This window comes from Dioszegia hungarica, assembly GCF_025882075.1.
Source record: "Dioszegia hungarica strain PDD-24b-2 chromosome Unknown MKK02contig_15, whole genome shotgun sequence".
NCBI classification, from domain to species: domain Eukaryota; kingdom Fungi; phylum Basidiomycota; class Tremellomycetes; order Tremellales; family Bulleribasidiaceae; genus Dioszegia; species Dioszegia hungarica.
The window spans coordinates 167,004-179,905 of NW_026515772.1; the positions used below are offsets into that span (position 1 = coordinate 167,004).

General features: G+C 56.0%; 5 protein-coding genes across 5 annotated transcripts; 2 read left to right on the forward strand and 3 right to left on the reverse strand.

Annotated features, from left to right (window-relative positions):
- Window positions 1-373: 373 nt before the first annotated feature.
- Window positions 374-2,445, forward strand: MKK02DRAFT_37944 (DNA polymerase subunit Cdc27; the record flags this gene model as incomplete). The annotated part of the gene is made up of 7 exons (XM_053089852.1): window positions 374-504; window positions 602-855; window positions 912-1,034; window positions 1,083-1,153; window positions 1,199-1,564; window positions 1,613-2,048; window positions 2,099-2,445. 7 exons carry the CDS (start codon window positions 374-376, stop codon window positions 2,443-2,445), a joined length of 1,728 nt encoding a protein of 575 aa, XP_052944189.1.
- A 72-nt stretch (window positions 2,446-2,517) lies between these two features.
- On the reverse strand, window positions 2,518-5,566 carry MKK02DRAFT_37945 (uncharacterized protein; the record flags this gene model as incomplete). Its single annotated transcript, XM_053089853.1, has 15 exons — window positions 2,518-2,833; window positions 2,877-2,941; window positions 3,016-3,135; window positions 3,188-3,313; window positions 3,368-3,446; window positions 3,514-3,542; window positions 3,605-3,720; window positions 3,770-4,002; window positions 4,118-4,223; window positions 4,283-4,417; window positions 4,477-4,628; window positions 4,672-4,802; window positions 4,846-5,264; window positions 5,319-5,367; window positions 5,432-5,566. 15 exons carry the CDS (start codon window positions 5,564-5,566, stop codon window positions 2,518-2,520), a joined length of 2,211 nt encoding a protein of 736 aa, XP_052944190.1.
- A 190-nt stretch (window positions 5,567-5,756) lies between these two features.
- Window positions 5,757-6,618, forward strand: MKK02DRAFT_37946 (translation initiation factor SUI1; the record flags this gene model as incomplete). Its single annotated transcript, XM_053089854.1, has 6 exons — window positions 5,757-5,919; window positions 5,972-6,093; window positions 6,152-6,160; window positions 6,211-6,402; window positions 6,468-6,530; window positions 6,580-6,618. The coding sequence occupies 6 exons, from the start codon at window positions 5,757-5,759 to the stop codon at window positions 6,616-6,618; spliced, it is 588 nt and encodes a 195-aa protein (XP_052944191.1).
- Window positions 6,619-6,736: 118 nt separating this feature from the next.
- MKK02DRAFT_16688 (uncharacterized protein) lies at window positions 6,737-9,041 on the reverse strand (the record flags this gene model as incomplete). Its single annotated transcript, XM_053085669.1, has 6 exons — window positions 6,737-6,859; window positions 7,857-7,921; window positions 7,958-8,138; window positions 8,188-8,608; window positions 8,658-8,834; window positions 8,884-9,041. The coding sequence occupies 6 exons, from the start codon at window positions 9,039-9,041 to the stop codon at window positions 6,737-6,739; spliced, it is 1,125 nt and encodes a 374-aa protein (XP_052944192.1).
- A 1,696-nt stretch (window positions 9,042-10,737) lies between these two features.
- On the reverse strand, window positions 10,738-12,129 carry MKK02DRAFT_17017 (major facilitator superfamily domain-containing protein; the record flags this gene model as incomplete). The annotated part of the gene is made up of 5 exons (XM_053085722.1): window positions 10,738-11,000; window positions 11,049-11,308; window positions 11,418-11,475; window positions 11,521-11,619; window positions 11,673-12,129. Coding segments are annotated over 5 exons (1,137 nt in total), but the record flags the coding sequence as incomplete, so codon positions are not given.
- Between the last annotated feature and the right edge of the window lie 773 nt (window positions 12,130-12,902).

A 12,902-nucleotide genomic window follows, 5' to 3' on the forward strand; every position in this document is an offset into this window, starting at 1 on the left:
GAAGCATCAAATGTTACTTCGGAGGGCGCCACACCTCTTTCCTTCTTGCACGCTCTGTGGGTTGAGCCCGCCCTCATTGCGCATAGCACGGTCATATCCGTCCGTTTCAGATTACATTGATCTTACGGTCTATCCCAGCGACGATTGTGCGGCCCCTCAGCTTCAGCCGTCGCAGGCTTTTCACCATGGCCACCTCATGGCCTCATCTACTATCATCGACCAGCTGCCACTCGCATGCCGTAAACTCAGTCGCGTCCAGAACTCAGAATCTCGTCTTGATCTCGCGCATCCCACTTGAGCTTGCAATACTTTCCGCTTTCTTACCTTTCACAGCTTCTGAGTTACCCCCCTAGACGGCACGGATCCCATCAAGATGCCCTTATCTGCCGAACAGACCAAAACAATCACCCGAAAGCTGAAGCAATGGCTGGACAATGACCGTCAAATCGTCACATTCCGTCAAGTCAGCCGGGAGGTGGGATGTCATGTCGATATAGCGAAGAAGTGAGTACATTCCCTGTTGATATCGGTCCATCAGATAGATAGAAGGAGACCTTGCTACTGGTACCACCTCTCACCGGACTTTCACCTGATGCTTCAGCGTTCTTCTCGAGCACGCCCGCTTGAACCCCTCGCTGGAGATCACCTATCTCCTGTCGGGCCCTCTGCTGTCCACTTCATCGCTAGCCTATACGCAGCTGCCAAGCGAAGGTATCCAGCTGGATGCTAAAGCATTAGCGCAGCTCGAGGCCAGCCAGCGGATCAAGATCGTGGATATGGACGAAGTCTCGGACGGAGAGCGGAATTCGGAGGACGGGACTGAGGGGGATGATGAGCTCGTCGGAAACGACAAGGGTGAGCCTGACCACCTCGATTGGCACGACGAGTAACATCCTGAGCTGATTTTGTAGGTGGTGAAGGCGGAATAGCCGGGAACGGCGCGGACTTTCTTCAGCCCGAAGCCGACACCATCTTGAAGCCCGAGGAAACGCCCAGATGGGGCGTGGTCATGACTCAGCAAGCTCAACTCGAGAGTGAGTATGCACTGAGACTTCAGTTCTACCGATGCTGATAACGTCAAGCCAAATGGGGACTCTTCGAGCCTGCAGGACTAAACATTCACATCTACGCCCTTTCGCCTGCGCCCATCACCGTAAGCTCTCGATCAGACCTTCGGGACCTGATACTGACACGGCAGGACCCTGCGCAGTACCTCGTCCCCAACACCCTCCTCCGGCAATACCCTAAGTACAACGATGTAAAGTACGGCGGGATCAGCGGCGACTTACCAACCGAGGGATCCGGCTCCGGTTCCGGCTCAGGCAGCAAGGCGCTCAAAGATGGCGGGATGAACTTTGGGTCGGGGCCAGTCGTGTCCGGCAAGAAGGCGGAAGTGCCTATCAAGAAGGAGGTCGACGTGAAGGCCAAGGGAAAGGCTGCGCCTGTTGTGGCTACCAAGGTGACGAAGGAGGAAGAGGTCAAGAAGGAGGTGAAACCAGCTGTGAAAGGGAAGGAGACCAAAGAGGAAGCGGTTGCGGAGGCGCCGGTGAAAGCCACAGCCAAAGTAAGCCCTTCCTGGGCGACACGGTCGTGGTTGCTGCTGATGCGACAGAGCAAGGCAGAACCTGCAGCTACGTCAAAAGCCAGCACCTCGACAGCGAAAAAGTCGTCCCAGCCCAGCCAATCCCGCTCCAAGAAACGCATCATCACTTCGGACGACGAGTCCGAACCTGGCTCCAACCCCGCGACAGATACTGCCGAGCCTCCCGCTTTGTCCCCGCCAACAGCAGCCAAGAAGGCACTGACGAGCAGCATGGTGCGCGCGAGTGACGACGCGGCGATGCTCGCGATGATGGACATGGACATGTCGGAGGAAGAGGAGGAGGTGGAGACGGTAGAGAAGAAGGCGCCTAAGGCGAAGCCAGCTCCGAAGGCAAAGGCGGCGGAGAAGAAGGCTGGAGATAAGAAGGGGGAGGCGAGTGGAAGTGGGAGAAAGAGGCGGGTAGTCAAGAAGAGCAAGACGGAGATTGACGAGAAGGGGTATATGGGTGAGCTTAAAAGTTCCTGTGCACGTCTACCGGTCAAGCTGATCAGATAGTGACCAGAGACTATACCTCGGAAGAGTCGTATTCTGGCGACTCGGACGCCGAACCCAGCAAATCAAGAACCGCCGCCAAGCCCCGTAAATCCGCCACATCCACTTCGAGCGCTTCACTTGCCAACAAGAACACGTCGTCTCAGCAATCACGCGCTTCGTCCGTCTCGACAGATATCAACGATGAGAAGGACACAAAGAAGGGCGGATCGACGGGCCCGGCGGGATCGAGCAGTTCTGTCGGGACTGTCAAGCCGAAAGCGCCAGCTCCACCGCCCAAGAATGTACCGGGGAAGGCTGGGAAGCCAAAGGGCCAGAGTACGCTAGCTGGATTCTTTACCAAGAAATAGGCAGATGAGGGCTTGTACATGCAGGCTCTTCTGGCTCTATGATTCTGCAGCGTACAACTGGGAGCTTCATGACTACATCTTCATATCCGTCCAAAATGGGGACGGAGGCATCGTACTCTTCTCGTCTGATCTCGGCTGTGACGAAGTTGCGTCCTGCGGCGGCTGATCCGAGGTCGACGAGGTCAAGACAGGGGTGGGCGCGGCCTCTTGCGGCGGTGGTGGCGGAGCTTCTAGCGAAGCTGAGGTTGTCGTTGTGTTGTCTTGAAGGGGTGTTGCCGATCCCGCGCCTTCGGCATCTCCGCCCTCCGTCATGACAGTGTCCATTTCTGCGGATGCGGGCGGATCCGATCGCTGCCGGACCGGTCTTGGACCATCCCTTGCATATATCCTGGCGGGTCAGTGCCATCCACGATCTGATTGGCAGCGCTTACAGTGCGTATGGTCCGCCGCCCATCCAAAGGCCCGTCTGGTCCTTCTTCATAGCCTCGAATTGAACCTGAAGGTGGTTAGCGGCAGCTCTCGCGCAGGGAGGACAACCGAGTGAACGCGGAAGCAGAGGACGAGACATACCTCGGTGGCTTCGTGTTCTTCTATCTTCCACCAGGCGCCATTGTCGGCCCGGACATAAGCGTACAGGTGCTTGCCCGGTATAGTCGCTCCGTCGTGCATCAAAACAGCGCGTAGCGTGTACTACGAGATCAGCAATATCCCATGGCCAGAAAGCTGTACGGGTGAAGCTTACCACATGCTGATTATACTCTGGCTGATCCGTCTGAAACAAGGCCCCACCGATGATCTCCTCTTCTCGCTTGAGGTCTGCTTGCAGCGCCGTCGATTTCGCTTGCAATGCCTCCAGTGTGCTCTCCAGCTTGAATGCGGGTCAGCCGCCGCTCTTGCTGGTATGATCAGCGAATGGGCTCACCTTTGCCTTCAGCTCCGTTTGCAATTCCAAGCTGTTCTCGTCATTATCGGTAGATGTGGCTTCGTAGTGCTTGATAACCCTGGACAGTCAGCTGGTCTGTTCGCTCGGTGATGCAGACGACAATCTATTTTGGTTCGAGAACGTACGCGGAAAGACTGTCTTGGAAATTGTTGCCCTGGCAGGATCAGCTATACTCCAGGCCATTGCAAGGGCTTGATCCTGTAGTCTGTAGCTTACCTGGTACTGGGTCAGGTGATCAAGACGTTCCTTGAGCCGCCTGTGATTCCCTTTCGCCACCGCCTCCTGTGCTCTAATCTGAGTTGCCCATGCCAAGTTCTCCTTCATAAATCGGTCTATTTCGTCAGCACAGCCCCTCGCAAGATGATACAAGCCTCGACTCACCCAATACTATCCTCTCTTCCAATTCCCACACTGTCCGCTCCGCCCCGAATGTCCAAATGAGAGACACCGTCAGGACCTCGGCAATCTCTTCCATCGCCTTTGCTGCCGCATCCGGCCGCCATAGCACATCTGCAAGATGCGGGTAGATGCTGTGTGGAATGCCTGCGCTGCGCTCCAAAGTGACGTAGTTGGGTAAATCTCCCAATTGAGGATAGACGATCGAACATGTCAATCTGCGTATCAGCAATACACTAACGGTCAAGATAAAGGCTGAGGTCAGGAGGTTTGTGTAGACCTGATCGGCGGACCTGAGCAGAACGAGCCCAACGAAGACAAGTCGACACCTACAGCTCTGGTCTTGCCCAAATCGGGGATTCCTCCTTCAGCGCAGGAAATTTTTCCACCTTTGTCTGCATAGCCCTGACGAGTTCTTTGCCAAGCTCCATCAACAGAGCTGATTCTCTCAGCAACGGACTCAAGTTGCTCATGGAGACCCATACACCTTTAACTCACGAATTTGAGAATCCCTAGGCGGCAGCTGGGATCCAGGTCTGATTGGCACGAATAAGCGGATGACCTCGTCTACCTCGACGAACGAGTCCTTCGAGGAGGATCCAGCCTGGAACAGCTTCTCGAGTGAGGATTGGCCTACAGACCTGTCAGCTTGTTACGGTCATCAAGCCAAACAAGTGCTAGGCAGAGCGTACTAGTGGTAGTCGATGGGGTGGAATCTTCTGCCTGATCGTCCTCGACGAAGTGTAGGATCGCTGCGCGGACTTGCGGAACGGCGTATAGGGCTTGCAGGAAGTGTGCGCCGTAGGCCGCTTCCCCAGACTCGGACAAGAATACAAGTGGCCTGCTATTTTCAGTGAACTGCCATAGTCACCACGCGGATGACTCACGCTCCTTCCTTCCTTTGCTCAGGCTTTGGGCGTGTGACGTGCTGAGCGGCAGAAGCGGAGTGAAAAGAGGCGGTCATGAGCGAGTCTTGTATCGCTCTATTCAGGTCCTCGTCCTCCTTGGACGGCTTATCCTGATAGGTGAGCTCGTCCAAGACCGCGAAGGGGAAGACCTACATCTGCTCCTCGCAGTGTGATCATCGCCGATGCCCCCGCTTCCTCCTTCGTGCTCGGGCCAAAGAGGCTGCCCATGACCTCGCTCTCCTCGTCCAGCTCGTTCAGTTCCTTCTGCTTCTCCCGGTCCGGGCTTGGTGGGGGAGCAGTAGCTCTGATGCTCCGCTCCCTCTGCTCTCTGTCCTCCCCCATAGCCGAGTCGCCCAGATCCGTCTCCTTGCTGAGCCGTATAGCCCGCTGGAGATCGGCATCCTCGTCATCGTCGACGTTGATGATTTCGCGTGGAGGAGGGGGTCCAGCGCCGTAGAACGGGTTGTTGGAGCCAACATTGATCACTTGTGAGCGACGAGGAGGCAGAGGCGGAGCAGGTACATACAAACCACCTGTAGAGCCACCGTGGTCCACGACTTCGTGATGCTCGACTGGAGGTCAGTCAATCCAGGATGAGGTGCCCGGGGGACATGGGAAAGACAGACCTTTGTGCTCGCCATACTTGGGGAGATCCAGCATGGGGGCCGGCGCCCACTGACATATCAGCACGTCCATTCTACGCCTGCTAGCCTGCGCTGGCCAGGCAGCTCCCACTCACATTGGCTCCAGCACCGAAACACCAGTCTGCAGCAGCCTCCACATTCCCCAGGTATCGCTTCGACGCTTCCCTCGCTATGACAGTGTCGATACCAAAGTCGAGCAGGCTGTTGTAGGTCTCGTCGGCGCCCGGCATCCTGCCTGAAGGTCTGGGTGGTCCAAGAAGCGTCTATATGAGCTGCGCAGAAAGGGAGGCGATGTATGGACGGTGGACAGATAGAAGAGCGATGACGCCAACGGAGTTCGGAGCAAGATCTTGAGATTTGGTTCGACCAAGTTCCACTTCATCTATCACACTTCTATCATCTCTCATCTCTACTGTCATCATGGCTTCAGCAGTAGCAGGACCCAGCACAAAGCCCATTCACCCGTTCTATTGCGGTGTATGCTCGCTCCCGACCGAATACTGCGAGTTCGGGCCGAGCATATCGAAATGCAAATCTTGGCTTGAAGGAAAGGACATGAACGAGTATCAGCGCGTGTGGGGAGGTACGTCCTGGTCATTTCAGGCTCGTTTACCGATGGGGCTGACATCTTCTAGGGTCTATTGAAGACCGTATAGGCACATTGTCACTGGACAAGCAGGAGAAGATAGAGGCAGACGCGGTCAAGGCTGAAAAGAAGGCCGAGAAGAAGGCCGAGCTCGAGCAGAAGAAGAAAGAGGTACGATACTGACTCTTCTACATACTCAGACCACAACGAGCTTCAGCTGATTCTCTAGGCTGCAAAAGTACGACCATCAAATGAGCCGGCTTATGTGCGCAATGGCTAATGTACCAGATCACCATCAAGCGATCCGAAAGAACAAAGCGGAAGTTTGCGACCCATATCCACGGCTTGGATCTCTTCGGTATCGACCTGAAGAAGGCGGCCAAGATGTTCGCTGGGAAGTTCGCAACGGGATCAAGCGTCAGCAAGAACCCACAAGGGGAGGATGAGATTGTTGTGCAGGGGGATGTGGGAGATGACATCGTGAGTCGGCTGTACCCACCTCGGGGTCTTTACCTTCATGCGAACGGCAGATACTGATGCTCAAGGTGGAAATGCTTCGCGCTCAGGTCAAAGAGCTGAAAGGCGCGCCTGCAGACCAGGTGGTCAGAGTGAGTCTTACATCCAACCTAATACATCACCAGGCTGATGAACTCGCAGGTGGATGTCAAGCGGAAACAGGCTGAAGAAGCGGTGTAGCGCTTTGTGCATACCGCATGCAGCTCGCAGTCTTGATCGGCATACAATCGAGTTGCTGATTCGACTCTGCTATCACTGACCGCGCTCTTACACATACCCATGTACACACCCTCGGAACTCATGCCTGGACGTAGATATGTATACATTCGACACTGACAGATACCGAAGATATACACATGTAGGTTCCCGCCGCAACGGCACTCGTATCTCTTGGAGGCACTCGCGGGACACAGAGGGCACGCTCAAGCCGCCTCACAGGCAGCAGCGGCAACGAGGAGTGCGAGTGCCGCTGCAGCCGCAGCTGTCGAGCCGGCGGAATGATTGACTTGGCCCCCAGCAGTCAGCGTAGAGGCGATTGGGGCGGGTGTGCAGGCCAAGCCGGAATCCGTGGATGTGGTCTTGTAATGGTGGATCGGGACTCGCTTCGCGTGATCGGCCGCTGACTGATCGGTTGGTGTGCCGGCGGCGGTCGACGTGGCGGTAGACGGGTCTTCGCTGCACGTCGGTGCCACGACCACAACTTCGGTCCTCACCTTCCGGGCATTTAGGGGTCCATTGAATGACCCGGCGATGGAATCAGCCCCAGCGGACGCGGATCGAGTGGCAGTAGAGGCGGCGGCGTACGAGCTGAAGGGACTGACAGAGCTCTTCGTGAAAGACGACATCTTGCGTATGGAAAGAGCGGAGTAGGGGCAGATTCTGCGGAGATAAATAGAGATGTGTGAGTAGGATATAATACATATAAATCAGGGTCAGGCGGCATCCTGGCTGCTTATAGCTGCGACTCAACCCAATACGCCGCAGCACTGGGGTGTCTCTCCTCCCCTTCATACTGACGAACAAGGGATCTTCGTCATTTGCGATTGTGTGGTGTTTCGGCGCTATCACTGATCTGGCGGCTCTTCAGAGCGATCCTTACAGCCCCTGTTCTGAGGTGAACACCTCAACGTGTTTGAGCGGAATGCGGTGCTCGGTTGGGAGGGCGAGATATAGAGCCTGCCAGAGTGCAACATCCTTTCCCTGGGCATGAGCCCCTTCGAGCGATGCTGTTAAGGCCGATGACATGCTGGACATAGCTAGATGTCAAAGTCATTATGGGCGTCATCTACCAGGACTGGCCCTCCTTGATCCTACGTGATGTTCGCCCGCTGATATCTCCGGGATGACCTGGAAGAACTGTACACTAGAATACTAACCCCATCAGCCCATTGACATACGATCGGTTCGGAATTGGCGACACGTACCATATTCCACCAGTCCCACACATCCTTCCCAAACGCCTGACCCTCGCCCCCCTCGGCCCCTTCTCCCTGCATCTGACCATCCTCACCATTCGCACCGTCCTTTGTCATACTCAGCAGATCCAGCACGATACGCAGTACCTTGCCGCGCATGCTCTCGCCGTTACTCGCGAGGTATTCGATCGGGACGTTGGACAGGGTGGCGTATGCCTTTCGAGCGAGCGATTCGCGTTCGGTACGAGTGTCTGCGTCTGCATCAAGGTGGACTCGGAAGTCGAGCTGCAATAGTCAGCTAGCAGTACCACTGAAATGCACGATCGCAACTCACCAGTGCCAACTCAACGCAAAGAGCAGTGATATGGATGTTCGCCCTCTGTATTCCCAGACTGCTCTCTTCCGCCCGCTCGAATCCGCCAGCCTCGCGCCACTCCGCCCTCAGCTTGCCCGGCAGTTCACCCAGCAGCCTCCTCATCCCGATCCGCTGCTCTTCCACCCACATAAGCAGCTTCTCCCTCGGTGGTCCCGCGTCCCGGTTATTCGCAAACGTCTTTTGGCGAATTTGACATTGGCCCAGGATTTGAAAGATACGAGAAATGACGACAAAGCCGGTCATGTATGAGACTTGACCGTCAGGCTGGGGAGTGGCGACAGAGGTGGTGATGTAGTCGTCGTCGATCTCGAGAGGGAGGGGTGGGACACCTTCGAGGTCGTTTAGCGAGATGGCAGATATAGCGTTCATCACATTTGTCCTGCTCTTTAGCTATGGCCAGACACAAGAATTAGTCGATGCTAGCTTACTTGTCGCTCTGGTAGATCTCCCAGAAGAGCCTCCGGCAGATCTGAAGCTGGATGACAGATAGACCGTCCTTGGGCTGAGCAGTATGCAGGCCAAGCGCGTAGACCTGCCGCCGAGCGTCCGATATCAGGGCAGTCGCGAGATCCACTTGCGTAGCGGCCAGAGCGGTATTGATATCGCTACTGGTCAGCAGAGAACCATTATCAAGCACCCGCGAGCAGGACTCACAGTTGTAGACTCGCCAAGCTCTCTAGACTGGGACTCATGTGCCATCTGAGCTGTATAGCTCGACTTGTCTTTTGACACCGGCGGAGAATGACTTCGAGGTCTTGTCGACTGTATGGCGGGGTGACGATGTTGATTGGACTCTGGCAGATACTGCTCATCAGCTTATCTGGCTATATAGACAAAGCTCGGACGTAGTAGCCTTACGTGTATGCGACTGAAGTCATCAGCCCTAACACCCCTATCGGGCGGACCAGCTGGGAGGAGCTCACCGATACTGCACAGCAACCCCCTAAATGTCTCGTCCGCCACATCCCGACGCTGCAGCACATCCTGCGCAAACGTCGGCTTGTGCACAAGCGGCATCAACCCGTGCTGATGCCGCATATGAAGACTGACGAAGAAACAGATATCGCTCCAAGCGGCTACCGCTTCAATCTGGGGTATATCGTGCGGAGTCGCCGGGTGTACCTGGGGCAGAGCAGCTGAAGCGGTCCCGGATCCCGACGGGGGCGGGGACATGTAGGGTGGCCGTAGGGAAGGAGTGGACGCGTATGTTTGAGTTTGGTGAGGCGGGAGAGAGGGGTAGTCGAAGGGCCGAGCAGCGGGAGATGCAGCCGACGAATGGGCCGACCGAGGTAGTATCCAGTCGGATACCCGACCGCCCGACGGAGAGGCGTCGTCGATCCTGGTCCCATTCGAGGAGGTGTGGTAGTTGTCATTATGGTGGTCGGTCGTAGTGTTGACAGATGAGACAGGTATGACGCGGTACGGGTCCACCTGCGATTGACGGAACGTCGAGACGTCCGGGCCCATGTGACCAAGGATGCCCTGTATCGGCGCGTGACTCTCCGCATACATGGAGCCCGAGCCGCTGGGGTACCCATGTTGACGACTGCCCGTCCCGTATATATCGATTGACTGGCTATCCCCTTGCGTCATAGCAGTCAGGGCTGAGCCAAAGATCGTTCCCGTCGCTGGGCCGTATGGTTGTTCGGACACGCTGGCGTACGATGACACGTCGAGGTATGACCGATGCTGGACGGCCGGGGGCCTTTGCGGTGTACCATCATCGCGCTCAGCATAGTTGAGCGTGTTATGCTGTTGATGTGTGGCCGACGGAGGTGGACTCAGGGGTGGGAGGGGAAGAGCAGTGGGAGGGCGAGAAGAGATGGAAGGGGAGTGGGACGGTCGAGAGGGGCTTTGAGCACTGGATGTCCGGCGAGGGCGCTTCGTGAGAGACCTAGAATGATCAGCACTATCTCCTATGACGAATTAGCACACTATCTGGCTTACCCCTTAGGCCGACCGGGCTTCTTGTACCTGTACTCGAAGACGCAATCCTCTTTCCTGCGATAACATCCCCTGCAGCTGCTACCTTTCCCTTCGGACCGCGCTTGTTCCACCTCGCTGTCTGTCAGGCTTAGACATCTGACCTATGATGTGTTCAGCTCTAAACCATATCAGGTCTGATTGTCCGGCTCACCTTTCTCACGCGACAAGAGTCGCAAGTCGAATTGACCTCTTGACTCTCCCTCCTCGCCCTTGATCCAGCATCACTATCGCTTGGACCGGCCGCTGCGGAATCCTCCGCTTGCTGGGAAGCCTCTGCTCTCGGGCTAGATGGACCAGCCTCGGTGTCGTGCTGTATGGCCATGGCTCCCAAGAGAGATGAGACTGAACATGTGGAACCCCTTCTACTTGCTCATTTATTGTCCACCGGCGCTCGGCTCCGATGCTCCGGATCGGGGGCAAACTCCGAGACCAGCCAGCCAGCTGGGTCCAGGCTTCCATAGCAGCTCAGAGGGTCAATACAGCACATAGATACAGCTACAAGTCGATCATCCTACAAGATCGCTACACCCACTTACTCCCCAGTTGCTTCGCACGCATAAATCTCGCCCCTATCAAAATCATCCCTCCTCCCAATACCGCACATCCGCAGAATATCGAGGCGGGCAGATAGTCCGTCTTGCCCTGTATCAAGGCGGCAGTTGCAGGCGTGCCAGGCAGCCAGAACCATGCGGTCGTGAAGAAACACATCCCGAGGTATAGGCCGGACTGATTTGGCTCTGGGGCAAAGGAGGCTGCGCCCGGATTGAGGGATGCGGCGTATGCGCCTGCGGGATCAGTAGTTGCGCGTTCCTGGCAGGAGCGAGAAGACTTACCGCTGGCGACACCATAGAAGGCTTCGTATATCAGGAAGCCCTCTACAGTCCTCGCTGTCGTCCATAGGAACAGCATCGTTCCGCTTATCAGAGCGAAGAGGGTGAACATGTTGATGGTGCCGACTTTTTGGGCGATGATGAGGGGTATGATACGACCAAAAATGGAGCAGCCGTTCCCGATAGCCACACTGTTGGTGTCAGCTGCTACTTGACGCAAGACCTGACGAATGTTGTGAGGGCCGAGGACATACGCGTAGAAGCTCAATCCCGGGTCAAAGCCCTTAGCTCGCATATAGGTGGCGCCGAAAGTGAGTGGGGCGTAGCTACCAAGTCAGCTTGCCACCTTCCGGATTGGCTGAGACGGCTCACATAGCAAGTGAGCCTAGTCCTGCTCCCATGACGTAGACAGTGTATGCCTTGTTACGGACTGCAGTATGAGCGGATAATGGGCACATATGAACGGCCCACTCACAGACAGACGGACTCAACAGAGCCAGCTCCTTCCGGGGAGGATGCACTCGCGAGAGGAAGAAGAACGCGCAGGTCACGATGACAAGGACAATGAATCCCACTGGACACTTCAGTCGCAGGACCCCCTTTACTTCGACCGAGGCAAGAGCTTACATATCCGCATTGCCCAGGCAAACCCAACAGCCGGGAACAGCTGCCTGAGCAGTACCGGCACGATGATCCCCGCCAGACTGCTCCCTGTCGCCTGACACCCGTACGCCAATGTCCGCCACCTACTCCGCCCAAAATGATGCGATAGCGTCGATACGCTCGGGCTGAAGATCAGGCCCATACCGATACCCACGCCGAACCCGTGAGCGAGAAGGAATTGATAGTATTCCTTGGCGAGGGAGGTCATCATGAGTGAGAAGACGTAGAGGGCGCCCCCGACACCGACGAGGGACTTGAGGTAGCCGGCGTCAAAGAGGGGCCCGGAGATGCAGCCTAGTAAAGGACAAAGCCAGAATTGGATGGTGCCGATCCAGGAGATGGCAGTTGCGCCGGAAGAGATCGTAGGTGGGTGAGTGGTGGTGTAGTATTCTTGAAAGACGCCGAAAGAGTTGGTCATCCCGTCTGCTTCGTCAGAAGGGGTTCAGGGCATAGAGCAAAAAGCTCACAGCATATCGAGTTGACCAGTACGGCCTGGAAACCCGTCAGCGAGATGCCGTTCCTCAAGCGATCTGAGTAACTCACACCCAGTAGATTTAGCCATCCTTTCAGCCCAGGCTCAACGTACACCATTTCGCCTTTGCCCGATTCAATCTCGACAGCAGCTTTCGCATTCGCTGCAGCCTCCACGGGCGCAACGGGTCCCTCCCCTAACGTGCGTAACGGCAAGTCCTTCTCGCCGAAGGCCTTCTCACCATCCTCCTCGTCCCATTGGGTTGTCTTGTCGAGACGGTTGTCATGGTCTATCGAGCCTGTAGACGGCAGCGGTCCGGATGGCAAGCGGGATTGCTTGGGCAAGATGGGAGGTGAAGCGTTCGGCCGGGACATTTTCAGAGAATACCCGAGGTCTATTCGGTATGAAGTCGTAGTGTTTGGGAAGCGCTGCTCGACGCTGACTCATGGTAGAGGGTCATAAACGCACGAGGTAACAGCAGTGTGATTGATCAGCGAGCGCATCGACTCCACAGCACATCTCCGAAATCATCTCGTTAGATCGTTTTCGGCTGGACCGGGCCGGAGGTCAGTCGCGTATATCCATTAAATGCGAATGAGCACGACCTTGCACTCCGAATGACTTGGATGATGAACGGTGTTGATCTGTTGATGATCTTGATGGAACTGCTGAGCGGACTGCATGATCATGACAACTGGTACGGTGCTACAACGATGCCTGGT